This window comes from Cenococcum geophilum (assembly GCF_001692895.1).
Source record: "Cenococcum geophilum 1.58 unplaced genomic scaffold K441scaffold_27, whole genome shotgun sequence".
NCBI classification, from domain to species: Eukaryota; Fungi; Ascomycota; class Dothideomycetes; order Gloniales; family Gloniaceae; genus Cenococcum; species Cenococcum geophilum.
In genome coordinates this window covers 2,136,523-2,164,190 of record NW_027137585.1, presented here as the reverse complement: position 1 = coordinate 2,164,190, position 27,668 = coordinate 2,136,523, and the positions used below count along the sequence as shown (strand labels likewise).

General features: G+C 37.3%; 2 protein-coding genes across 2 annotated transcripts; one reads left to right on the top strand and one right to left on the bottom strand.

Annotated features, from left to right (window-relative positions):
- Positions 1–467: 467 nt before the first annotated feature.
- Positions 468–1,962, bottom strand: K441DRAFT_566040 (S-adenosyl-L-methionine-dependent methyltransferase; the record flags this gene model as incomplete). Its single annotated transcript, XM_067643724.1, has 8 exons — positions 468–900; positions 996–1,182; positions 1,240–1,265; positions 1,312–1,352; positions 1,409–1,481; positions 1,547–1,588; positions 1,678–1,704; positions 1,757–1,962. 8 exons carry the CDS (start codon positions 1,960–1,962, stop codon positions 468–470), a joined length of 1,035 nt encoding a protein of 344 aa, XP_067502937.1.
- Positions 1,963–3,049: 1,087 nt separating this feature from the next.
- K441DRAFT_661807 (cytochrome P450) lies at positions 3,050–5,296 on the top strand (the record flags this gene model as incomplete). The annotated part of the gene is made up of 7 exons (XM_067648932.1): positions 3,050–3,284; positions 3,356–3,441; positions 3,602–3,954; positions 4,009–4,063; positions 4,174–4,357; positions 4,422–4,884; positions 5,009–5,296. 7 exons carry the CDS (start codon positions 3,050–3,052, stop codon positions 5,172–5,174), a joined length of 1,542 nt encoding a protein of 513 aa, XP_067502936.1. The 3' UTR covers positions 5,175–5,296.
- Between the last annotated feature and the right edge of the window lie 22,372 nt (positions 5,297–27,668).

Genomic DNA, 27,668 nt, shown 5'->3' with positions numbered 1-27,668 from the left:
CCGACCGCCCTACCGACATTATACTTGGACCTTTATACTACAGCAGCGTTTTCTGAACCTGGTACCACACTTTGTAATCTTAACCTAAGCTGAAGCTACAGAGCAAACATAAAATGAGGACATGTTATTGGTATACTCGCTCTGTGCACTATAATACGTACGTCCATTCGGACGCCAGCTATTTTGCCTCTCGGTTGTATCAACGCTAGCCGCACAGCGTACGCATATTCCCTTGGTCAAAATTAGAACATTTCTCGAAGTCATCCGTGTAAGGTCTTGGTGTGGTTTATCGCCGCAATCAGCCATTGGTCGACTATCACCTATGCTCCTCCAACGCTGACCGTCTAGTGCTAAAGACAGCTTAATGTTTGGATTGCTCCGGCTTTCTAGCCCAAACTCTCCGCCTACCGGAAGTCAGTACGTACCAACTTTCATAGCAGTACAGTCAGCTCGGGCAGAGTAGTCACCTACATCCTCACGTAGCTATGAATTTTTGGATCCTTCATGTCGAGCTTCATCTTTGCCACGTACACTTGGACTTCCTCTTTCGTCCAAGGCGTTGGGCTACCGTATTTGGTCAGTAGCCACAAGGCCCAGCCCTCCAGTCCCGCATCCCAATGCATCATATTGATCTTGCCTAGCTCTTTGTACACCTTATTTTTGGCCCATGGTCCCACAGGGAACTTGTATTCCTGTTCGTGCACATCCACAAAACCGGCCTTTTTGATGCGGGCCATAAAGGTGTCGATGGTGTCGAGCTTACGGCAGCTTCGTTCGCCACAGCTCAGGAACTGCGGGCCCCAGGATGCCATGCTGCTATCAGCCGGAAGGGTGTCATCGTCGCAGAGGACTCGGACATCGCCCTCTACTTGCTCGATCCAACCTCCGGGTTCGATATTCCTGTGCATAATGCTTACGGTTAGCGTGTGCTTAGCGATAGGGTAAGGCAGCGTTGGGAGAGACAGCAGCGCGAATGGTATAGCAGGAGCACATACGCAAAGCATTTGCCGTACAGATCTTCCCACTCTGAGTCAGTGAAGGCCCCAAATAAGAGACGTAAGTGGATGATGTCAAACTTGTGCCTCCAGGTCCAGTCCTGAAGGATGTCTTCAACTTCAAGATAGCAGTTTGGCGGGACCCAAGGCGAAGGCGGGGGGAATAAGTCCACACCATGCACGGTTGCTATGCGAATGCATTAATGTGAGACGTTTTCAGACAGACGGTCAAGGACTGACTTACCGTTGGCAAATTTATCGGCCACGTCGCTTTCGTCTTGTCAGCTACGATCATGGAAGTCTTGCTCTGACTTACATTGCCCAGTCGCCTTTGCCGGTGCCCAGATCTAGGATGTTCTGTGCAGTGTCAGGGCCTACAATCGTTTCCTGACACTAATTTTGCCACTACAAACTTTCGGGTCCTTGATTGGAGAGCGAAAGAGCGGATTTGGCTCTAAATGGTCGTGGATTAGGAACATCAAATGACTGACATAGACAATTCTAGTCAGCCAAAAGCGTAGGCGGATGTTTAGCTGGACCGAGTTGCTCACATCATCTCCATGCTCTCGAATTGCTGTCCATCTGAGGGACCCCTTGGCTACGTCAGCCCAAAACCTTCCAATTTGACCCGCTTGGTGTCTCTTCAGCGGTCGGTAAGTTGAAGGTCGGGGCTTCTGCTCACCAATAGTCTTCTCTAAGCGTCTGGTACCTGTAGATCTCGTTGAGCACCGATTCAGTCCGGGCGCTTTCATTGTACGAACTTTCGTCCATTCTCTAGGCGGCCTCGGGTTATAGACGACGTCAATGAGGTGGTTTCCCTAAAGGGCTTGTCAGTCAGGCAGGCTGCAAATAGCGTGACGGAGTTCGCCCATGGCCTGGAATAGTCATACGAGAAGTATTCTCCATCATAAGCCGAGTCGCCGTCAGTATTGTCGTCCTTTGTAGAAGTGAGCACAAACTGCCACATGTACTAAAGGGTGCGGGCAGATGGGATGCGACGACCAAACGTACAACCTCGATGCCTTGCTCCTCCTCTTCTTCGGCTGTCGCGGTGATTATGGCAGGTGTGGGCTGCGGAATCTCGGTAGCCATGAGAGACAAGCTCCAGCGTTGACATGAAAATGGGAAATTTGACTGCCGAAGCAAACTGGGAGTATATTTTTTACACGTGAGCAACCCAAGCTCGCGGGACGAAGGAGAGCAACCAAGGGCTGCAGGTTGCCTGCACCCGGGGAACTGCGGCAACGCAGACCGGGGCGGACTGTTCGGAGGTTGATTCCGAGCTCTGGCAGCCAATTAGAGCCTGGCACGCCGCGGACAAGCCAGAAGGAGGGCCGGGTGGGGCGGCATGGAGGCAAGGAGGGGAAGGGCTGCAGGACGGTCTAAATAGAGCGTGGTGCATGATACATGGCACTTGTGGTGTGATGTCAATGGTGTTGCTTGATTGGGTGCTCGCTGGACATGCAGGAGTGTTTATCGGCCTTGCACGAATCAAGCATCACCAATCTCGCCTCATTGCCTCATTTCGCTAGGGACAGGACGCCATCAATGTCTGCAGCTGCTATCGTAATTACCATATTAGCTCGTTTTCGCCGCGCCCAGTCCACACAGGGTCCTTCTGCCATGGAACCTGCTAATAAATCATCATCTTAAATCAGATTCTCTTTTAGCGGTAAGAGGAATTCCATGCATTAGAATAAATTAACCTTGCTTTGTTGTTGAACTTGCAACGTTGAAATGTGCCTTATTCTTATCGATAATCTTCAGCCAGTCAAGTCGTGGGGGTCTTGGAGTCGTGTCTGATTCTGGCGTTCTCGCACGGACTACTCCAGTAGGACCTCAACGTTGCAAGGGATAAAATGATAACCGCTTTAAGGATTCACGAACGCCGCCTCTAGGCAAGTTAGCTAATGGATACGGCCTATTTTGCTCGGTTCTACCACGGGCTGTTGCAATGCTAGACCTTATAATACGAAGCCGGCTATGGAATAGCAAAACGTAGATCCTTTTCTCACGCAACCCATCCCTTTCGTCGCTGCCAGACTGCTGGGACAATGCATCTTGCTCTGCTCCACTTTGGCCTATCCGCCCACCAGCTACTAGCACTGCTGTCAGCAGCATTACTAGGGTTCGTGGTGGCCAAGGCCATCTATCGACTCTTCTTCCACCCACTGGCCAATGTGCCCGGCCCCAGGCTTGCAGCTGCTACCTGGCTCTACGAAGTCTACTACGACCTCGTGCAAGGCGGCCAGTTCGTCTTCCAACTCCGGAGGCTCCACGAGAAATATGGTACGTGCAGTGCCGGTCCTTCGCTCTCCCAATTATCTCTGTGGTAGGCGACCTGTCTTATGCCCGTCTAGGCCCCATTGTTCGGATAACGCCAAATGAGCTTCATGTCAATGATCCCGACCTCATTGACCTCGTATACCCAAGCGGCGGTAAAACTGTCCACAAGGACGCCTACTACACCAGGCAGTTTGGGTGAGTTGCGAAAGCAATCATCTCTTGGTACTTTAGCTGAAAACTTTCTAGCCTGGACGAGGTGCGAAACAGCGTGCAACTACCCACATGCATTGTGCTGACCATGCCCTCCTCCCTCTTTGCAGTGCTGCTGTTTCACTCCTGATCACCATATCCACCGGCTCCGAAGAACAGCGCTCAATCGTTATTTTTCCAAGCAAGCAGTTGCCAAGTTCGAGCCATTCGTCCGCAATACCGCGCAGAAACTTTGCGACGCTCTGGACGATTATGCCGGAAAAGAGCCCGTGGTCCTCTCGACCGCTTTCTCGAGCTTCGCCACCGATATTGTGACCGAGTATGCCTTTGCGCGATGCTATCACTTCCTGGACCGGCCAGGTTTCCAGCCGAATCTTCAGACAGCCATGGACGCTTTGGCAGATATGATCCCCTTGCTGAAGCAGGCACCGTGGATTCATAAGCTGATGAGGGCGATACCCCCGTGCGTCTAGTTGTGCGACCGATTATCAGTTTCCCGATCCTAATTATGCCGTAGATCATGGTTGCTTCGCATGAACCCGGGTATGGTGGATTGGATGAAGCTCGAAGAGGTAAACACTCCCACCCCGGCGACTTGCATTAAACTCTGCACCAAACAACGCCGATATCGTTTGGCGTCTTTCTAGTAAACGACAGCGGTGCTGAAGTAATTGGATCACAGGATGACCGAAACCAAATCGAAGAGACCCGCGCGCGACTTGAGGACCAAAAGGCTGCTAAGCAATATTACACTGTCTTTGATGAACTTCTTAAAGGCTCGCTCCCGGACGAAGAAAAGCGTACACAGAGGCTGTTTCAGGAGGCCCTGTTAGTAGTCAATGCTGGCTCTGAAACAACAGCATGGAGTGAGAACGATGAAATTGTCGCTTGTGGTGAACGTGAGAAAGCCGCTGACCCTTCTTACGACAGGTCTCTCTGTTGCGACATATTACCTTCTATCTCAGCCAACTACTCTTTCCAAGCTACGGAAAGAGCTAGAAGCTGCTATCGCCAACCCTTCAGAGCTACCTTCCCTCCCAACTCTTGAAGCTCTACCCTACCTCAACGCCACCGTTACCGAAGCCCTCCGGTGCTCGTACGGCGTCGCCAGCCGCCTTGGTCGCATCTTACCCGAGGAACCCATCTATCTCACCTCAAACGTCAGGACCCCCGGATACGATCAGAATACGAGCCGGACTGTCAGTTATGTTGTGCCTCCTGGGTATCCTGTATCAATGACATCTGTGCTGGTGCATACGAATCCAGACATCTTTCCTAATCCTTATGACTTCAAGCCGGAAAGATGGCTCGACGAGGACGGGAAGCGGACGAGGAGCCTCGATAAATACCTTTTGAGTTTTTCGAAGGGGACTAGGCAGTGCTTAGGATTAAAGTAGGCTCTTCTTCTCCTGCCGTTGCGAACTATCTGTCTTCACTGTCTCCTTCTTTTCCTATGCTACATGCCAATGCTACAACCCAATCCGTGCTACCAGGTAATCGCTAATTTGTCTCTCTAGCCTCGCCTACGCGGAACTTTACATCTGCCTAGCGGCCATCTTCCGGCGCCTAGGAGACAGGCTCGAGCTTTACGAAACGACTATCGAGGACATCAGGATGCAGCGCGATGTCTTTGTGCCACGACCGAAACACGGAACAAAGGGCATAAGGGTTTTAGTGAAGTAGCTTTAAATAGCAATGAATCCATATTTTGGTTATACTTAGCCCTACCCGATTGTAGCAATATTCATCCACAGATCACTTTGCAGCAAAGTGCGCCAGATATACACTCAAGATTGCAACGTCCTGAATACCAGTGTTGCGGCGTGAGTGACGGCTAAAGGCATGTGAGAGAAGGGAGTTAATCTAGGGCATCCCATTTTCAATTGGGCCACCCTGCCAAGGCGCTACTTACCAGAATCACTAGACAACATTTATTAGTCTATATGTGCTAGGCAGTCTTAAAGGCTTATATGTAAACGAGGCTTATAATTTAGCATTATAAAATGATTAGTACCCTATGTTTTCCTCCGGATGGTTTCTAGCTATAGACGGGTAAGGGCCAAATCGCTATTCCTTTATCTCTCGTGCCTCCCCTATCTAGTAGAAGATATACACTCTCTTTATATAGGACTAGTAGATAGCTTCTTTAGAGCAACGCTTACTTTAGCTCCCCTCTAAGTATCGTCTATAGTATACGGCTATATATAGGAATACTATCTGCTTAGGATATATATCCGACTATATTAATATTTTTAGGTTTAATAAAGAAACGATAACTTTATATAAGGAATCGATGTAGAGCTGTCTTTTGGTTTAAAATAAACTTTTACGTCCCTTTCTATTCTATCTCTTATATACTAAATTAGAAAAAACGGGTCCCCTAATCTCTACCCTATTAAAACACCGAGTCCTCTATTTCTTTAATATACCTACTAATTATTACTACCCTTATTACTTTTACTACCCTTATTACTTTTACTACCCTTATTACTTTTACTACCCTTATTACTTTTACTGCCCTTATAAATGCCCTCCCCTTCTATATTTTATATCTTTGAACTATAGGGTACTCTATATAGTTACTCTCTACACTTACGCCGCTTTCTTTTAGCATTATTTCTATTTAATATCTACCTATCTTACGATGCATATAGTAGATTTCTACTTATACCAGTAGCCCCCTATTCTCTATTACTATAATAATACTCTATTAGCGTAGCGCTGAGGTTCTGCTTAGTATTATATTAGCTCCTATATTCCTATTCTTTCTCTACCGCTTATAGGCAGGGGCTTCTTAGCTTATAGGCTTAGACGCGATGTCCCTTTAGGGGGCCCTTACTTTTTATATATGTTCTACTATTTAACATATCTCCTTCTCTATAAGGTAGCCTTATACTATGAATGCTCTCTATATAGTAGTTACTTCTATATATACGTCTAGTAGTAGACCTACTGCTTTACATTATAGTACGGTATATAGTGTTCTTTTATAGGCCCCTATTACGGGACTTACCCACTTTTGCGTCCCTATATGTTTTAACGTTTTAAACCTATACTTATATTTATCCCATAATACCTATACGTATTCTCCTTTAACCTATATTTATACCTTATACTTAGTATATAAAGACTCTTCTTCTTTATCTAAATGTCTTTATATTAACCATATATAGTTACGCGTATATAGCCTTCTTAATTACTATCCCGTTTAGCATATTATATTCTAGTTTATGCCTACTTCTATAACAGCTCCTATAATTCTATATAGGTATTAGTTTTATAGCTTCTCTAATAGCGCTAGGAAGCTTTTTACTAATAGTTTGCTATTTAATTCTATACCCTAGATCTAGGTACTCTATAGCATTATAGGCCTTATAACTGCTATATATAGTAATTATACATCTAAATAAGGGTCTCTAGGTTAAGGCTATATTTTATAATGCCGCTATAAATACCGCTGCTCCTTTATAAATTGCCTATATAATATACGCGTTCTAGTTTAGTTTAGCGTCTACCTAGACCCTAGGGCCTTAAGGGTAGCTTCTAGCTTTGCTTTATAGCCTTAGATACTTACTATTAGACTAACAACTAGTCTCGTGGAAATAATATATATAATGCTCTATATAGAAGAATCTAAGGGGCTTAATTGCCCGAGAAGATATCTATAAGATAGCCTATATAGTGTTATATAATACGTTACTAAGCTTAAAGAGACTGCCTAAATACCCCCCTAGGCCCTATAAGCTCTAGCGAATAAGAGACTTCTCTAGGATAACTATACCATACTCCGTAAGATCGTAGTCAATAGATAGAAGTAGTATAAGCAGTAAGAAATGCAATTAAGAAAGAAAGGTTTAAAGAAAAATCGATAACGCTTAATCGCCTATTTGCTATACTAAAAGATAGTATTAGTAAGCTTTTAAAAATGGGGACTAAGTTAATTAACATTAATTGCGAAGTTCCGCCGGTTATAGTATAATTTCCTAATTAGGCCTAGGTAGCCTAGGAGATTTTTAATAACACTAATACCCTTCTTAAACACCTTATAGGCGTCCTTTAGTAAGCCTTCGTCAAGTTATCTATTAGCTAATTTACGCCCGATATATAGTGCAGTTTAATCCTACCCTATTTAATATCCTTAATCTTACTATAAGGGGATCTTGTAGACAGGGGGCTATAAGGACACGATTGGAATAGGATAGATTGGTAAGAGAGACGAATCCTTAAGGAGGTAAGGCCTCTGGGATTGTGGAGACTATATATTACGGGCACGTGCCTTCGGTATGTAACCGGCGACTATCTAAGGGGCATCCGGGGGTTGTCCTAAGGGCAACCTAAGGTGTCCGCAATAATATCCCTTATATTACCCCCCCCCTTCTTACGGTTAGCCCCCGATCGCCATTACCTTGCAATAGGGAGATTATAAGGGCTTATCCTAGAAGAGGTTCGGAGAGATATTAGAGAGGTATCGGTATACCACTATATATTATCTATCTATCTAACCCCTACTTTAAACTCCTAAAAAACCTTAATAAGGAAAAAATATAACTGGAGAAAAGATATAAGGATTGCTAAAAGACCTATTGGAAGCCTACTAGAAGTATGCTAGTAACTACCTAGGCTAATATAGGGATTTTTATGTAACTCTACTTCTAAGCATTTATGCCGGTCTATAATTAATCACAAGTATTATAGGCAATTTGGTGTTCTAGTATAGTTCCGTAGAACCTTTTGGTATAGGATTTAATATATAGAGCCTTAGCTTGCCGTTATCTTTAACTGCTAAGATATAGTCTATAATTCTTTCTTATAATCCTTTTCTTATAATTCTCTGCGTCACTAACACATTACTCCCATATTTGCCCTTAGGCTATTAAATGCGGTTAAGGTATTAATTAATTAGTTAAAGAGACTTATCTCTTAAGATTTAGTACGTATACTTTTAAATCTGGTGGTCCTATGCTATATATTTGGCGTAGCTCTACTGCCTAGTAAATAGGGACATTTTATAATAGCAATTGTAGCTATTATACGATTGTTAAGAACGTCTATAACGTTATTCTTTAATACTATAGTATTATTTTAGGTCTAATTTAACCTATATACATCTTTAATTTAATATCTTAATTGCCTTCCCCTGGCCGCGTAGTTAGTTTTTATAAGGAAGTGATAATTAAATGACTTATACGCGTATTTCCTTTCTTTTAAATAGCGCTATTATAATAAAGTTATATCGGTAAGGTTGTGGCTATTTACCAAAAGGGTATTAGACGGTAAAGTATAAAGACACTTTGCTTATTGGGCTTAATCCTTTTCCTTAACACCTTACTTCCCATTATTAACCTTTATCCAATTTAGACGTATCTTTAATATATTATTAAGATTTTCTTCTTTTTTATTATTAATTTAATATACCTCTTCGTTCTTCTACTAACTACTCTTTTAAGTAAATTCTATAGCGTATTTTGGCCCTACCTTTATATATAGAACCCTAACCTCCGCTAACCCACAACTGGTACTGGTTTTGCCTAAATGATTTTGCCTACATGTTTTTAAAAGACTAGAAATCTAATAATAAGATTCTGGAGGCTTGTAATAAGACGCACTACGTTAGATCTAATACCTTTAGTCCTTATAATTAATACATACGTACTAAGAGCGGCAGTTATATTAAGGTAAGTTTTTCTATTCTTAATAGATTTTTATTACTAACTTTAAGCTTTAATAGCCTGGGCCTAAGTGGTGATAATCCTTTAATGTCCTTAACTACTACATTGCCCGGGCTTTGTCTTATTCTAGCGCCAATACTAAATATCTTAGTCGCATTTAAGACTATACCATAGCCATCTATACCACCTATAATTCTTAGTAAGCTAGCTAGTAACGCCTAATACAAGAGCAAGGTTAGTATACTGAGGATAGGGTGCGGGATAGGGGTAATAAAAAGAAGGTCGCTGTCTACTATAGGAAGGAGTTTGCGTATGCGCGTCAAGTTTTAAAAGAGTATAATATAATATGGTATTAGGTAGGTTACCCTTTAGGTACCTAGCGGATAGGTAACTAACAGTTGCCATAGTAAGGTCTTGGTAGTTCTGGACTATACTAGCCAGCTAACATTTCTGTTCATTCTGGGCTTAAGCGTGTCTTTATTAACTATAAGCTTACTCTCTAAAAGCTTTATTAGTATTAGTTTAGACCTAATGTTAGTATTAAGCGTTTAAGAGTCTCTGCTCTAGCTACACCTCATCATCCTACCCCTATTTTTATACCTACTTATACGCCTACCAAGGCATCTAAATCCTATTCTTGTTAGCCATTACTTAATAGCCCAATAGATACTAATCCTACTCCTGATGATAATAAGGCGTAGTGGCTTTTTAGATTAGGCATTTATGGTTTAGACTTTTGGGATTCGTTCTTATATATAGTAGCAATTAAGGACCTTGATTAGGTGCTTAGGAAGGCCTTATAAGGCTTTTAGAAAGGGCTTAAAAGCCCTAGGAATAATGTTTTTAATATAGATTAATAAATAGGAATATAATTCTAGCAAAATGCCCTATTAACTCTATACTATATACGTAAAAAGGCTAAGGACCTGTCCTGCCTTAGGCCATAGCCCTATCCCTATGGTTTCCAGAGCCTGTCCGTTCTATATCTGATTTAACCTATTTACTCTTTTTATAAGCTTTCTTTATAGGTCGCGATGACACCGTAATATTAGAGCGCTTTCTGCGACTTATAGATTGTAGACCTTAGTCCTAATATTCTTTTAGAATATCTTTACAATAATTAAGGTGATCCTTTAGTTCCTATATAGAGTCCTTAGCAGGCTAGCCTAGCTATTTGACTTTAAATTAAAGCTTGTTCTTAATAGACTTATAGCATAGTATAGCTTTAACCTCGTACCGCTCGCCTACTACCTTAGGGTGTTTAATTAGGCCTAGATGGAAGTTCTTTTCTAGTAGTGGTTTATGCCATAGCTCTAGTAGGTTTATATAAAACACTAGATGCACACGGGCTATAAATAGGGGTAACTGAAGATAATAAGCTAGCTTGCTAATTCGTTCCTTGACTTAAAAGGGACCTAGGTATCTTATATTAAGCTTCTTTAATAGTTAATGGGTTTTAATATTTGTTAAATATAATAGAACCTTATCGCCTACTCTAAAATGCTTATCCTAGTGCTTGCGGTTATACTAAAGTCTCTACTGCTCTTAGGCATCTTATAGGCTCTACTTCGCATGCTTCTATTACTCCTCCTATTTTTAAAGGTATCCTTATACTCTTTAGTAGATGTCTTTTAACTTTCCGGTAGAATCCTATAACTAATTATACGGCCTTAGCTAGTAATCGTTAGGTATACTATTAAACCCAAATAGTTAAACGCTATAGGTAATCTGGATTGGTGCATACTTATATAATATATATTACTTTAAATTATAAGCGTACTCCGCGTACGGAAGTAGCTCGCACTAGTTATCTTACTAGTAGTTTAAATACATCTATAGGTAAGACTCCAGTTTCTAGTTCTGGCGTTCCATTTACCTATCCGTCTACGGGTAAAAAGCCGTACTATACTGGTGGTCTATCTTTAAATAGAAGCATAGGTCCGACCAGTATTAGCTTATAAAGACGCTGCCCCTATTAGTAATAATAGAGTGTAGCTAATCTACTTTAAGAAAGCATTTCTCCTTAATTAGGTTGGCGAGCTCTTATATATTAATTGTCTTATTAACGGGAAGGTATTAGACGTACTTTAAAAACTTATTAATAAGTACGAGGATTAAATTATATATTCGTCCTTAGCTATCTTTAGATAGCGGGAGATCCGTAATAAAGTCTATAGCATAATGTCACTATAGCTTACTAGCGGGGGGAACTAATTTAAGTAGACTCTATGGCTTGTGCCTGCGGATCTTATATACTTAATACTTCTTATAATAGCTAATATACTCCTTTACTTCCTAATTAAGCCTTAGCTAGTAGTATTTACACTAAAATAATTTTACTGTCTTTACTTAACTATAGTGGCCGCCTAGAGGATTATCGTAATTCTTTATAAGAATCTTCTGTTATAGATTTACTTTTTATAGCACCCAAACCTTACCACCTTTACGCAGTAGGCCTATTAGGTCCAGTTCCTAATAGTAGCGCCTAGTAGCTTCCTTTCCATTACGTTTCCGGTCTACTTCCCTATTAAGAATGGCATAGAAAGCGTCCCTCTATTATACCTTACGGATAAAATCCGTTAACCCTTTAGATAGTTCCTGGGTAAAAGCTATTTTATCCTATACTGCTCTAAGTATAAGACTAAATAGTACTATAGATCTTACAACTTTTTAATACGCGTGCGTTAGGAAGGCCGCTATAAGGTTAAAGTCCTTTAGTTATTATAGGGCTCCGAGTTCCAATTACTCTATAGCTTCGCTATTTGTTTAAGGGGATAGCTTAGTAATTAGAGATAGTATATTACTAGGTTCTAAGAATATATTAGGGATATCCTATCTAGGTATATTTGGACCCTTATTAGTAACAGACTAGGTACTAGCTAGAATATTAATGGAAACTAATAAGGCTTATACCGCCTAAGACTCGGTATATAAAGCTATAAGTACTTAAGCATCCTACACCCGGAGCTTATTCTATAATATAGGGAGTAAGATATCTATTATCTATTTTCCTTCTCCTGTTTTAAAGCCTTTGGTATAGTCTGGCCGTTATAACAGTCTATTAGCAGGGTTGTTTTCCCCTAGCTTATATTCAATCTTAAAATTAAATCGCGTAAGCTCCTCTACCTATCTAGATTATTAAGGTATAAGCTTCTTTATAGTTATAAAGTAGCGTAAATTATAGTGATCTAAGAGTATACAAGTGGTATAGCTCGCGTGCTTAAGGTAGTGTCGCTACTATTTAAAGTAGTTAACTATAGCTAGTAGTTCCTTATCGTGGGTATAATACCTAACTTTAGGTCCCTAAAATTTTCTATTATAAAATACTACTAGTCTCTAATGGAGTTAAGTAGCGTCTAGATGCCTATTAGGTTATAGTAGGATACTAATAAGGGTAAAGTTCGATATATTAGTGATTATTATTAATGGCTAATTTAGGTTAAAATGCCGTAGTAATAAAGCTTCTATAAACTTCGCGCAAAGTTTCTAAAAGGCCTTCTAAACCTTTCTAGGCTATAACTATAGCTTATACTATTTAGTTAGTCCCTTCTTAGTTTTCTTCCTTACCAGCTTTAAGCTTTTTGCTCCTTAGGTCAGGTCTTAAAAAGCTTCCATAACATAGTTAAATAGGTATTAGGCGACGTCTAAGTAGTTATAGATAAAGCGCTTATAGAAATTAGCAAAGCCTAGGAACACTTAAATATCCCAGTAGCTCTTTAGCTCTGGCCACTCCTAAATCGTCTATACCCGTATTAGGTCTATAACTATACCTATAGGCGTTATAATATAACCCAGGAACTTAACCTACTTAGTATTAAAGATATACTTTAACGCCTTAGCGTAGAGGCCCTAATTATTTAAACGTTCCAGCACTTCGCGAACGTGTTGCTTGTGTTAATCCTTATTTTCTAAGTAAATTAAGATGTTATTTAAATAGATGACGTATATGCGGTTAACTAGTCCCCCTAAGGCTCTATAAATATACAATTAGAATATTATAGGCGTATTAGCTAGCCCAAAAGGTATTACTAGATACTTAAAGTGGCCGTATTAGGTCTTAAAAGCGGTCTTCTACTTATCCCCTTCTTTAATACGGAGCCTATAATAGGCGTCTTATANATCNAGCTTNNTNAAGATCTTCGCCCTANATAGTTAATNNAGCATTTCACTAACNAGTAGTAGTAGGTAACGGTTCTTAATTATAATCTTATTAAGACCGCGATAGTCTACGCATAGCCTTATAGTTCTATCTGGTTTTAGGATAAAGAGGATTAGTGCGCCTAATAGCGACTTACTAGGCTAGATCCACCCCTTTTCCAGTAAGCTATTAAGGTACTCCCGTAAGATCTTAAGCTCTTTACGCAAGAGGTTATAGATAGGAAGGTTTAGTAATTGCTTACCTTCTTTTAGATTAATTATATAATCGTACTCTGAGTTCTATAGTAGGACTTTAGCTCTCCTACCCAAAAATACCCTTAGTAAGTCCCTTAGGCCTACTAGAATATTTGATAAATTAGGGTCGCGTTTATCCTTTATATTATTATTGGGTAGGTCCTAGAGCTCCCTTAAGATACTCGCGGGCAGCGTCGTGCGCTATAGTAGTTGCTTATATATAGTTGCCACCGTATATTAAACCGTTTTATACAGTAGCCAGTAGAGGGTAGGGAACTCCTTAACGTAGCGTTTAAGGTGCCGTAGTATACTCTTCGCATATTACTTAAGCCAGAGTAACTCGTGGCGGTTGAAGTATCTTATAAGATCCTTAAGATTGCCGCCTCCCTATAATATCTCCGCGACCTATTCGGTAGTTCCCTATAGGGTTTCTATTATAGAGGGGTTATTACCTATATTAGGCTTTATACCTATCTTGCTATTAAATAGGGGTTAAATCTGATACTCCTTTAGGTGTAGAGCGTATACTGTTTTACCTAGGGCTATATTCTTTAGGATATTCTTTAGGCTTATTAGTAATATACACCCTTCCAAATCTTCCTTATTCTACCATTTAAAGGCTCTAGTTTTAAAGCATATCTTAAGATCTGCTTCCGTAAGCTAAGGGTATTTAAGGATAAGGTTATAACCTATAAAGTTAGCCGCCTAGAAGGGTTGCGGGCCGACTACCTTAATGCGATTGTGTATATCGGCTACTAATACTATAAGCTTATAGGCACTATATAGCTTAATCCGATACTTATCTAGGAAGCCTATAATAGGTTTCCGCCACCTTTATAATGGGATGAGTTTATACTCTTTTACTAAATTATATTATATAAGATTAATTTTAGTGCCGCTGTTATATAGTGCTTAGAACTGTTATACCTTACCTATAGGGAGTGTTATTTCTAGCTTAATAGCAATACGGAGAGTCTTTTCTTCTATATCTTGCCCTAGTTATAGCTAGGAGAGGTCCATAACTAGGGCTTTTTTTTTTTAGATTGTTAGTGCGGTTATTACCCTACTTATTTTCTAATAGGATCTGCCTTTAGAGTTTTTTTTTAACTTCTCGGAGTGTTCCCGTAAAGGTGCTAGACGGGTGTTAGGTTAACCCTAAAAGTCTTTCCTATTATTTAAGGTTTCTAACTTTAACCCTTTTAAAGTTCTCTTTAAGAACGGCTTCTTTAAAGGTTAGGTCTACCCTACATTACTACTAAAGTGCCCGCGCTTTTAGTGACCCCCTGGCTTTCTACTGGAAGAGGTCTGGTTTCTTACCGTATCCTTAGCGTTTAGAACCGCTTGTTCGAAATCTGTATATATGGTAATCCGCGGTAGGGCTCCTACACGCTTTATTTTGTCACGAATTACTAACTTAATTCTAGCCTAAATAAATCTAATCTTCTCCTTTTCGCGGATACTGCCGTTCTTATTTTTAAAGGGCTCTAGATCTATTTGTTAAGTACAAGTTTCTATAAAGTTTATAAACTGGCGGAAGTCTTAACGGTCTAGCTGCGTACTATTCCAGAATTGTTTTATATTATTGTATTGTATAATATACGGATCTTAGGTTTAACCCTTTAGGAAGGTCTATAGCTATAGCTATATTATAATTTGCTCTTTATTAAGTTAATTAAGCGCGATCTAGTTTAGCGATTGGTCTTTAATCTTACTAATAATTTAGCGTATACGCTCTTTAGTATTATCTCATATCATTAGTATCTTAAAGAAGTTATCTACCTTATAAACCCAATTGTCCAGCTGTTAGGCGTTAGGTCTATAACGAAGTTCTAAACTATTAGAGGCCTTAACTAGTTAGTCTATATCCTTTTTCTATTTATTATATAGGTGCCTTTTTAAGTCTTCTATACCTCCTTAGGTAGGTACTAGGTAGCCCCTAAAAAGCCCTTAGCCTTAACTAGGTTATAAAAGAATTTACCTAGCTTAGATTAAACCCTACTAGATATAGATTTGCCCTTAAAGGGTTCTGATATATTTATTAGTGGCTTCCTCCTATATGGCTTCTAAGAGCCTTACAACAGCTTCCCGATATCCGTTTTAAAGGAGATTAGTATAGGGCTCTTGACCTTCCGAACTTAGGCCTAAAGAAGCTCCTGCTATAGAGGTAGTATTAGCACTAGTAGCTAGTGCGGGTTTCCTAATAAGCCTTAGGTCTTAAGTTAGTGTTTAGGTTTAGTTTCCTAAAGAGATAGGCCCACTTAGCTTATAAGCAGTCTGTATACCACCACTATGCTAATTATAGGCTGGTGGTCTTCCGGGAGGGTTCTAGTTGGGTCCCTAGTTAAACGCGTTAGTATATTCCTCTAGCATTTCTAGCTTAAGGGAAAATCTTAGGGTTACCTCTAGCGCTTAATCTTCTAATTAGCCTAGGTAGGGCTGGAGGGGTTCTAGTTGCTTTCCGGTAGCGTTATAACCGTTATAAAGGGTGTCTGCGTTTTCCTTAGTGGTGACTATAGGTATGCGAAAGTCTTTAAGCTCCTAGAGTATCTAGGTATTAGGGCTCGTTCGGCTATTTTACCTAGAGGGTTATATTATTGTAATCTCTCGCTATCGGAGGGACCTTCTTGCCTTTGCGCGACGGCTTTCTATAAGGTATCCGTGGAGTTTCCGTTTAGGTCGTCGCGAGATTTTAAGAAAGGATAGTAGTTATAAATAAAAGATATAAATAAACAATCTGGTCCTTAAAGCCAACTACCCTTTTAAAAAAGAGTAGGAAGGATTTAAATGTAAGGGGATTTTGTAGATAGGGGGCTATAAGGATACAATTAGAATAGGATAGATTGGTAAGAGAGACAAATCCTTAAGGAGGTAAGGCCTCTAGGATTGTGGAGACTATATATTACGGGTACGTGCCTCTAGTACGTAACTAGTGACCATCTAAGGGGCGTCCGGGGGTTGTCCTAAGGGCAACCCAAGGTGTCCGCAATAATATCCCTTACACTTATAGAGCTTAATATTTATATAGTGCTCCTTTAGCCTTTTAACAAATCGATGCGTCTTAGCCCTCTTATATTAAGTTATCTTAATAGGTAATATCTATCGCCTATAAGGAGCCTCTAGTAACTACAGAGGTTCCTTTAATATTTACGGTATCTTAATTTGATATAGAGCTTTAGATATAGCTCTAAAAGAGTTGGCTATATATATGCGTAAGATAAGTATATAACTGCCGTATAAGAGACCTTCTTTAGTTTAGCAGCCTCTGTCTCTACACCCCCCTTAAGCTATTAGTTATTTTAGTAAACGCCGCTATTATTAGAATTAACGTTATCTTAACCGTTATAACCTCCGTCGCCCTTAGCAATTATTAGTATTATCCCTTTCCACGTTGTTTTGTGTATATAGCTATTAATATAAATCTGACCAATAAGAGGCTCTTAATTAGCCCTCTATAATAAAGACTAGCATAGTATTCCTAGGCTTAGCGCTAAGCTATAGACCTTAACGTAGGAAGGGATACTCTCCCTACCTATAAGGAGGGAATTAGTAGTTAATTACTGTATTTCCTTTATAGGTATAGTCTAAGAGATCTAGCGCTTTGCCGTTAAGGCGTACGCAAAATATTAAGGCTTTATAACCAATTAAACTACGTATAGGCCGTTTATATAAGTCGCTCTACCCACTATAAAATTATTAGAGTACCTCTAAATTGTATAGCCACCTATTTCCTTATTAGGCCTAATATAGAGCTTCTTACGCTTCTTAAGAGCTAACTCCAATAGCAGCTTATAAGGTAATTTAGGTATATAGTAGGCCTTAGTAGCCACCATATAGGTATTACCGTCGTCTATTAGTAGAGATATATATACCGTCCCTTTACTAATTATATAGTAGATAGTCCTCCCTAATATTTCTATTTTATAAAGTAGTAATATAGTCTTATACTTAATAAACTAGCTTTATTTATTAATTATTGTAATATTGGAACAGAAATTGAGGAACTAGTTGTCCTAATTACTATCGCCTAAGTTATTAACTATAGCCATACTATTAATAAATAGGCCTTTTACTACGCCTCTGCCTATTATTCTAACTTAATAATTTAAATTTAGTGTAGTCTCTACCCCTTTTTAAGGTAGATCTATATATAATATATACCTTTTATAAGGCCCTCACGCCAAATATTAAAGCTCTAGGTAAAAGTAGAAACCCCTCTCTTTATTACTAAGGTGCTTACCATTACAATATAAGTAGCGCTTAAACTTCTTTAATATTAATTCTTCTATATTAGATTTTAGTTAATCATCTTTAGCTAGGTTCTTACTAATTAAAAATATCGCCGTAGAGGTAGCTAGTTAAGGATAACTCTTATCTATAATGTCGCTTATTAGCTCCTCTATTATAATAAGGTCGCCCTCTCTTATAACTCTTCTAGCCACCTATATAGGGAACTCTTTCCCTACCGCGTAAAGCAATTAGGCATACGCCTGCTTCCTTAATATTAGCATTAACACTATATTTAATTTTCTTATGCCTAAGATAAAAGCTTGTATATAGGCATTAAGTAAGGTATAGTCTTTACGATTAAGGTTAAGCTATTAGTTTTAGGTCGCTACTATTTATACACCCCCTAAATAATACACGTACACCCCCCAATTAATACGCATACACCCCCTACCTTATTTAGTTTGGACGCTTCCTTATTAAGTTAGAACATCATATGCGTTTGACTTGTTTACGCCTGCATCGCGAAAATCAAAGTGCGCGCCCATCCAAATCAACACCTTGTATTTGCCTTAACTTCGTATCCAAGAGCCTACAATTATTTAGCGCCACCGCGGTTGGCTAATTAGCTCTATAACTAGCTCTATAATTGCCAATCGCGTTAACAGATTTACTTGGAAAGAGCCCTTAGCATTTAAGCAAAATACTAGCCAGACTCTACCGGGCGCATGCGCGGGCGTAGGTGCGGGAGGCAGTTTACAGAGTAGCAGCACCTAAGTTAGTTCGCGCGACGCCTCGCAAAGCACCACGCAATCCAATTAATTACTCCTTTAGCGCGTTCCAAATCTAATTTGGGCTCTTCTGCTTGTACTTAACTAAGGTTAAGACTTAATCGTGGTGTCGCGGTCGTGGAACTAATATGGCGCGCACTTTGATTTTCGCGATATAGGCGCAAGTTAAACGCACGTGATGTTCTAACTTAATAAGGAAGCGTCCAAACTAAATAAGGTAGGGGGTGTATACGTATCAATTAGGGGGTGTACGTATATCATTTAGTGGGTGTATAAATAGTGGCGACCCTATTTTATTAATTTCTAGGCCTTTTTTATATTTATATAAGCTACTATCTATACTTTTCCTAAGCGCTTAGCGTACTACTAGGCTTTCTTATAAGACTGTTTTTCTAGTATAATTTAGGGTCCTTTTAGTCTTTCCTAGTTAAAGCTTATATAGGGTAAGTAGCCTATTTATAGTTAAATAAGGGCGAATCTAATAGAGTTATAGGGTAGGGTCGCTATAAGGTAAGGATGTAAATAGGGAGTCTAATAATAGAATAATAGGTATATTGTATAGACAAAGACAAATCCTTAAGGGAAAAGGAGGAGTCTATATGCGAGGTAGGAAGGGTTTTCCCTAGGCACGTATAGAGCACGTGCCTTACGGGCGAGTTACCCCTAGGTTGCCCCAGGGTCGCCTATACCTTGCGGTTATATAACTATTTACTTAGGTTTTACCTAATAATGCCCCCCCCTTTAAAAAGGGTCGTCCCCAATCCTTTATATACTTAAGCTTTAATAAAACCCCATAAAAAACCTTAGTAAGGAAAAAATTTAGAGGGGAAAGAGTGTTTTAATTTTGTGTATAGAGAGATAGGTAGTATATATACGCGGTATAAAGATATTAAGGAACTTTAACCGGCGGTTAAAGTTATCTAATTAGTCAGATTTGCCTTACTAAGACTCCACTATATTTAACTAAGCTAGTAGCAATTTTATATACCTAGCATGAAAAATCCTAATTAGTCTATTTAATAGGTAGAGCTAGTAGAGCTTAATACTATTACTATTACGGACGCTTTAAGTATAATGTTACGACTACTTAGAGAAGAGATAGAAGAAGCTAGTTGGTTAATTTAGGCACGGTCCAGGATAGAGCCGGTAGAACCATATAATGAGGAATAGTAGCTAAGGTTATATAATATACTACATATTAAACGGGAGGAACGAGAGGAACTTACGTACCTTATGTATAAGACGTATATTATGTATAAGAAGGATTTTATAGGAGTACGGTTGTGTATTTAAGGACCCTTAGTCCCTACCTAGATAGTTCCTTTCTTATAGTAATTCTTAGAATATAATTAGAGTTAATCTATTAGGCAACCACTCCACCAGTTATTATTACGTTGTTAACTTTTATACTTACATTTCCTATACACCTAGCCTAATAACGAGCCTACTGTAATTCCTGCTACAAGGTTCCGTTACACAATTACTACCTAGTTATAGTAATAAGTACAGAAAGTTAGACAACATGCCACTAAAAGCAGCCACTATAACGCTATTGACGGCAGCAACTACATTAAGGTTAGGTAACGATACTAGTATAGCAGACACTAACTTACAGTAACCTATAACAGTTGGACAGTTATAAGAGATAGTTAACCAGTTAATAGAAAATAATGTAACGTTGGAAAATAGGATTAACGGGATAGGCGCAGTAAAGGTTAAGTTACTATTGATTAAAAGATACTTAGGAGAGAGATTAAAGCTTAAAGGATTCCTTATATAAATATACTTTAAGGTAGTATAGGAAGGAGCGAAGCTAACAACACCTATGGATTAAATAGCCTATATAGGACTATTCTTAACAGGAAGAGCACTTAAATAGTTTAAGCCTTACCTTATAAAGATATAAGCGAACGGTATGACGACTACTAACTAAGAGGTACGGTTTATATTCTTAAGCTAGAATGGATTTATAGAATAACTTATATAAATATTCGGAGACCTAAAGGCAGTAACTACAACGGAAAGAAAACTCTAAGATATTACGTAATAAACCTTAGCAATTAAGTATATAATATAGTTCTAAACGTTAGCAATATAAGTAGAGTAGAATAATAGGGCGCTTATAGTATAGTATAAATAAGGACTTAAGGCTAAAGTTTAGGACGTAATTATCCTAATAGAAGATGCGGATACCCTAAGGGAACTAATAGATTAGGTAATTAAGATTAATAATTAGATCTACTAAAGGGAATAGGCTAAAAGAGGCTAAGATAGAGTTCTATAGTTATATAAGGCGCAGAGTACGTAACGATAAAAGCTAAGTTAAAAACTATAGTATAGCGTAGAGCTAATAAACCTAAGTGGTACTAAAGAAGCCTATAAGAGATAGAGTAAATAACCGTAGAAACCTAGAGGATAAGGATTAAGTAATTAAAGGTCTAAGGAGCAGAGGCTAAATTAGGGATCTTAGCAGTAGAAGACATTTAGGCGGACTCTATAACAAGAAAGATAGTTTAAAGAGGGAGCTTATATAAATTGTAGAAAATAAGGTTACTTTATAAGGGATTATAAAAATAGTTAGAAGTACTATATAATAAAGGGAACTAGACTAATAGTAGACAATATATATATATAGAGGGATGATAATATGCTGTGAGGAACAAAAGAATATTTAATTAGAAGTTTTGCGTTTTGTTATAATAATGCATGCCAAATTTATAAGGACGCTAAGTATGGCGTAAGCTATTAGCTATAGGAGCCAGCATTTATAGGATATAGAGGAACCAATAAACCAGTTCGCAGATTGGACATTAAGGATAATGAATTTAATATAGGCGAAACATTCCGTAATAATAAGGTAATAAGAGCGGTTTACTAGAAACACGTAGCCATTAAAAATATTATACTAGAGGCAGAGGATAATTCCACTATAGAATAGGGAATATTAGTAGGGATCGAAACCCCACTAAATATAATGTTTATCGCTTCGCGAGATATAAGAGAAGTAGGATAGCGAACTACTTTGGCACTCAATAAAGGCAAAAGGCTAAAGGCTTAAGATTCTTACAGCGAGATAAAAGACGACCAAGATTCTTAAGATAAGATAAGGTAAGCTTAAGGACCTATAACGGACGAAAACCGATGGAGTAGAGCAGTAGCTTAGTTTAAGAATATATAAATAAGCTTGGGATAGAAATTCCTATAGGTATAAGATTCTTAAGACAAGATAAGTAAGATTTAAGACTTTTAAGACAAGATAAGAACACTAAGTAAGCCTAGTTAGATTAAGGCTAGAGTGAAGCTTAAGTTAGAAGCAAGCTTAGGATTAAAGAATCTAAAGGGTTAAGAATTCGGAATACAAATTAGGACACCTATAGGAAAGAGGTAAAAAGCTTCTTTATAGATTAAAGAATCTATAGTATAAATAGCAATTAGACTAGGAGATAAATACATAGACCTAGAAGATTTACTAGTAGAATACGTTGTTTAGACTAAAGGTTAAAAAGTTAATACTAAGATTAAGAAGTAAGAAGACTTTAAGGATTAGAGCATAAGGTATAAACTAAAGGAAACTATAGAAGAGTTTAGACAAAGAATTATCGTATAGTAAGAACAGAAACTAGATAAAAGATCTAGTATATTAGGATATATAAAGGACAGAGCACTAGTATAAAGAATTACTAATAGGCCTAAGGTAGGCATACTAAGAGCTAAGTGGCTTACCGAACTAGAAGATAAAGAGGATCTAGGGATTTTAACTAGGTTCGAAGAACGATATATAAAGGGCTGTTATAACGTAGTAATAAGAAGATACTTCCTTACGGATAGACTATATATACTCTAGTAGCTATACCAAAAGTGGTATAGGCAAAGGCATAATAATAAGTAGGAAGATTTCTATATATAGTTGGATGAAAAAGTTATTTAGGACCACCTAATTATAAAGAAGGCCATAACGTATATTAAAGGAGCCTTAATTATAATATTAAAGGATCTAGAGGAACGTTTAGAGGACTAAAGAAGTAAGAGGCGCATCTTAGTACCTATAAATAAAGTTATAACGTTTAGATTAGTATGACAGAGGTTTAAACTTAGGGATAAAGACAAGCTAAGAGTTAACCTAAAGCACCTAGCACACTATACGTTATTATGGATTACGTATATAGACGATATATATAAAATATATAAGAATCCAAAGGAAAAGAATTAGAAATACCCTATAAGGATATACTAGATAATAGATAAGTAATAGTATAGGAATGCCAAATATATATATAGATGGCATCCAGCAGAAGTTTAAAAGGAAGGAAGTTTAGTACTTTAACTAGGAAGATTCCTTATAGAAGAATGCTTAGACGGATAATAGTAGTGGGAATGCCTAGAGAATATATGTCTATAGCATATTAAAGACAAAAAGTAAACTAGGCATTAGCTAAAGAGTAAGCTAAGTGTAATAGGATTAAGCAGCTAATAGTTAGGAAAAGTAGAGGCCTATAGGACTAAAGAAAGCCAGTAGTAGAGCCTTAGACCCTTAAAGGAATTTAAGGACAATACCTAAATTTATAAGTTAAATAGTAAGATTAGCAGTTTAAAGCGCTAATAGATAGTAAAGCAATAAGAAACCATATCTTACTAGTAGCAGTTAAGAGAATGGGATTACCTTATAGGCAAAAGGAGGAACCTTACCTATTAGTTACGATTTTAGGAGATCCGATAGCCTATAGAGGAGGTATTATTAATCTTAAAATAGGACCTATTTAAATAACCATTAAAGGGAGACGAATTAAGATGTCTTTTAATATCCTACTATTGGGACAGGATAAGGTAGTATTAGGCATGCCTTGGTTATAGGAATATAATCTAAGGATTAATTAGATTACAGGTTAAGTTAATATTAGAGATACTTAATGCCGTAAGATATAATAATAAGCCAAATTAGTATAGTACTAAGTAGGGGCGACCTATAAAGAAATAGAAAAAGGACTAAGTTATATACTAAAGAGATACTATAAGTATGGCAAGAAACTATAGTTACCAGAAAGTAAAAAGCTATTAAAGTATATAGTATGGGATTATAAGATAGAATTGGAACTAGGAATAAGTCTAAAGTTCTTTCTAATCTATAAGCTTACTAAAGAAGAAGGTAAAGCACTAAAAGAGTTTATCTAGGAAAATCTACGAAAGGGATATATTAGACTATTGTAGTTATTAGCGGGATATCTAGTACTGTTTATACTAAAGAAAAATAGTAAACTAAGGCTGTGTATTAACTATAGACAGTTAAACAGCATTACTAGGAAGGATAAGTATCCTTTACCCTTAATTAGCGAAATCTAAGATAGGATAGGCAATGCGCAAATCTTTACAAAGATAGATCTAAGATAGGCGTACCATTAGATTAGGATTAAGGAAGGTAATAAATAAAAGGCAGCCTTTAGGTTAAAGGAAGGACTATATAAACTATTAGTTATATAATTTAGGCTTATAAACGCACTAGCAACGTTCTAAAAGCGTATTAATAATATATTAGGAGAACACTTAGATGAATTTATTATAGTATATCTTAATAATATTATTATCTACTTAATAACTAAGGGAGAATATGGGGAACACGTTAAATAGGTCTTAAAGAGACTATAAGAAGAANAGATNCTAGTAGTAATTAANAAATNNNANTTCTTTANNANNAAGANNNATTTTNTNNGATTTATTATTAAACTAGGCTAACTTAGTATAGATCTAAAGAAAATTAAGGCTATAGTAAATTAGTAAGAACTAGAGAACGTTACGTAGTTAAAATTGTTTTTAGGGTTTTGTAATTACTATAGGAGGTTTATAGCGCAGTAGTTAAAGGACATTAAGCTATTTACGCGATTAACAAAGAAAGAAGAACTATGGGCATAGGGAGAGGAATAAAAGGAACTCTTTAAAAAAGTTAAAAAGTTATTTACCTAGGAGCTAGTTTTTAAGATCTATTAACTAGGTCTAGAGACGGTTATAGAGATAGATATATTAGACTATATACTAAGGGTATACTTTATACAGAAATATTAAGATAGATAATACCCAGTGGTATATTACAGTTGAAAGATAATACTACTAGAGTTAAACTATAACATCTATAATAAGGAGTTATTAGGTATAGTTATAGTATTAAAGAAATAAAGAGCATTCTTATAAGGCATAGAAAAACTATTTATAGTTAAGACAGATTATAAGAACCTAATAGGATTCCTAATAATAAAGGAACTTAACTAAAAATAGGTTAGATGGGCAGAGATGCTTATAGAATACCATTTTAAGATTTAGTATACTAAGGGTATAGACAACACGCGGGTAGACGCTCTAAGCCGTAAAGCTAAACTATAAAACGATAAAAAGCTATTAAGGGCTTTACTGCGGAAGGATATAGACGGATTAATTAGGTATAATTATCCAAAAATTGCAGCAACTTAGGAAAATAGTAAGTTAGAAAGAGTTTATAAGACACTAAAGAGCTTTTAGGTATAGAGAATTCTAGAGGTATACCTAGAAGATCTATAGACGGATATATACGAAAATTAAAAAGTAAGGTATATCCTAAGAAGTATAGCAGAGTAGTTTATAGAGGACTTCTATAAAGGACTAACTTAAGGATATAATAGAGCTATAGGCTTAGTGTTAAGACTCTAGGANGAGTATATTATTAATNNNATCTANAGGATAGCTANAANGGTTACTAGAGAGTNTTTAGATTNCTAAAGAAATAAACTAATAAGGTATAAGCTATATAGAGGGCTATAACCTATTAAAATACCAGAGAGACTATAGGAGGCCATATTATAGAACTTTATTATTAAGTTACTAAAGTTAAGAGATCCTATTACCGGATAAGATTATAATGTAATTTTAGTAATAGTAAATAAGCTTATAAAGTGGGGATACTTTATAGCATGTATAGAAGAAATCTTAGCGGAAGATATTGCTAGAATCTATATTAAAGAAGTGTTTATAAGATATAGAGCACTAAGTAAGATTATATTGGATAAAGATTTAAGATTTGTAGTAGTATTCTAGGAGGTATTCTTAGCGGAGTAAGGAGTTTAAGTAGCAACTTCTACTGTATATTATCTATAGACAGATAGTTAAATAGAAAGATTAAATTAGACGCTAGAATAGTATTTAAGGTATTATATTAATTATACACAGAATAATTGGGTATTACTATTACTAGTTATATAGTTTGCATATAATGTAACACCTTAAGAAGAAATAGGTATATTACCATTTAAGGCAAATTATGGATATAAGCTAAGGATATCGTTATTACTATAGCAAGCGAAGAAAATAAGTAGTATAGCTAAAGAGAGAATAAAGACGTTAATAAATCTTTATATAGACCTTATAGAATTAGTAAAGAAAGTATAAAAGAGAATGAAAAAGTACTATAATACTAAGAGATCTGAGGGACTAGATCTTAAAGAGGGAGATAAAGTATAGCTACTATATAAAAATTTCAAGAGTTGACGACTAAGTAAGAAGTTGGACTACGTTAGACTAGGACCTTTTAAAATTATATAGAGGATTTTACCGGTTATATTTAAGTTAAACCTACTAGCTAAAATAAAGATCTACTCTATATAGTATATCGTAATGCTAGAGCTAGTATACGGGAATATTAAGCCACTAGTTTATAAAGTAGACATGTATAGAGGATAGGAAGAAGATAAATGGTAAGTTTTAAAGATCGTTAGTTATAAGGATATTAACAATAAAATATAGTATAAGGTTAAGTGGATAGGCTATAACGAGACTACCTAAAAGCTACTAGAAAATTTAAAGAATACTATAGGAAAGGTACAGGAGTATCGGAAGAGATTAGGTTAGGCAGTATTAATAAAAAAGGATCGCTAAAGAACGAGTCACCTAAAGGGGACTTAAGAAGAGTAGTTACTAAGCTATTCAGATCTATTTCCTTCTCTATTAGAAGAAAATCCGTTCTTTTATTACTAAGTTCCTGCAAACCTTATTTTATAAGTTTCTACTCCTTAAAACAAACCTTCTTATGAACCTTTTTAAGACGAAGTAGATGAGCAGATACCGCGATCCGAGTATCTAAGGCCTTCTATTCTATATTATAAGAATATTTTAACTTAGTAAGGGCTTAAGACAGTTTACTATTTAGCTGCGTAGTAGTAGATTAAACATAAGACCCTAAGATAAATTAATTAGGGAACTAGATAACTATTAAGAGTTATAGGTCGCGTATATTTAGCATTAGAGGTAGAGTGAATGTTATAAGATAAATGAATATTTACTTTAGTGCACTCTAAATAAGAGGATAGTTATTGCGAAGATGGACTTGCTAACGCAATATAGACTAACCCCTCTTTTAAATAGCGAGAATATAGAGACGGTATAATCTTACTAAGAGATAATATTGCAGCCATAGTACGAGCACGACGTTAGGCGTGTAAAGAAGAAATTACTTTAGGTATAATAAGCAAAGATATTAACTAAATTAATTAAATGGATATTATACCTCTAGTAAATAACTTGGAGATATTTTAAATCTTTAAGGACAAAGATAAAGAGGAGGGAGATGGTGTTACGGACGCTTTAAGTATAATGTTATAACTACTTAGAGAAGAGACGGAAGAAGCTAGTTAGTTAATTTAGGTATAGTCTAAGATGGAGCTAGTAGAACTATATAATGAGGAATGGTAGCTAAGGTTATATAATATGCTACGTATTAAACGGGAGGAATAAGAGGAACTTATATACCTTATATATAAGACGTATATTATATATAAGAAGGATTTTATAGGAGTACGGTTGTGTATTAAAGGACCCTTAGTCCCTACCTAGATAGTTTCTTCCTTATAGTAATTCTTAGAATATAATTGGAGTTAATCTATTAGGCAACCACTCCACCAGTTATTATTACGTTGTTGACTTTTGTACTTATATTTCCTACACACCTAGCCTAATAACGAGCCCACTGTAGTTCCTGCTACAAGGTTCCGTTACAATTACCTAAATTTAGTAGACTAGAAATATTCCAAAAGCTCGCTTATATAGATAGGTCGCTGGTACCTTATAGGTCGGTTATAGGTTATTTA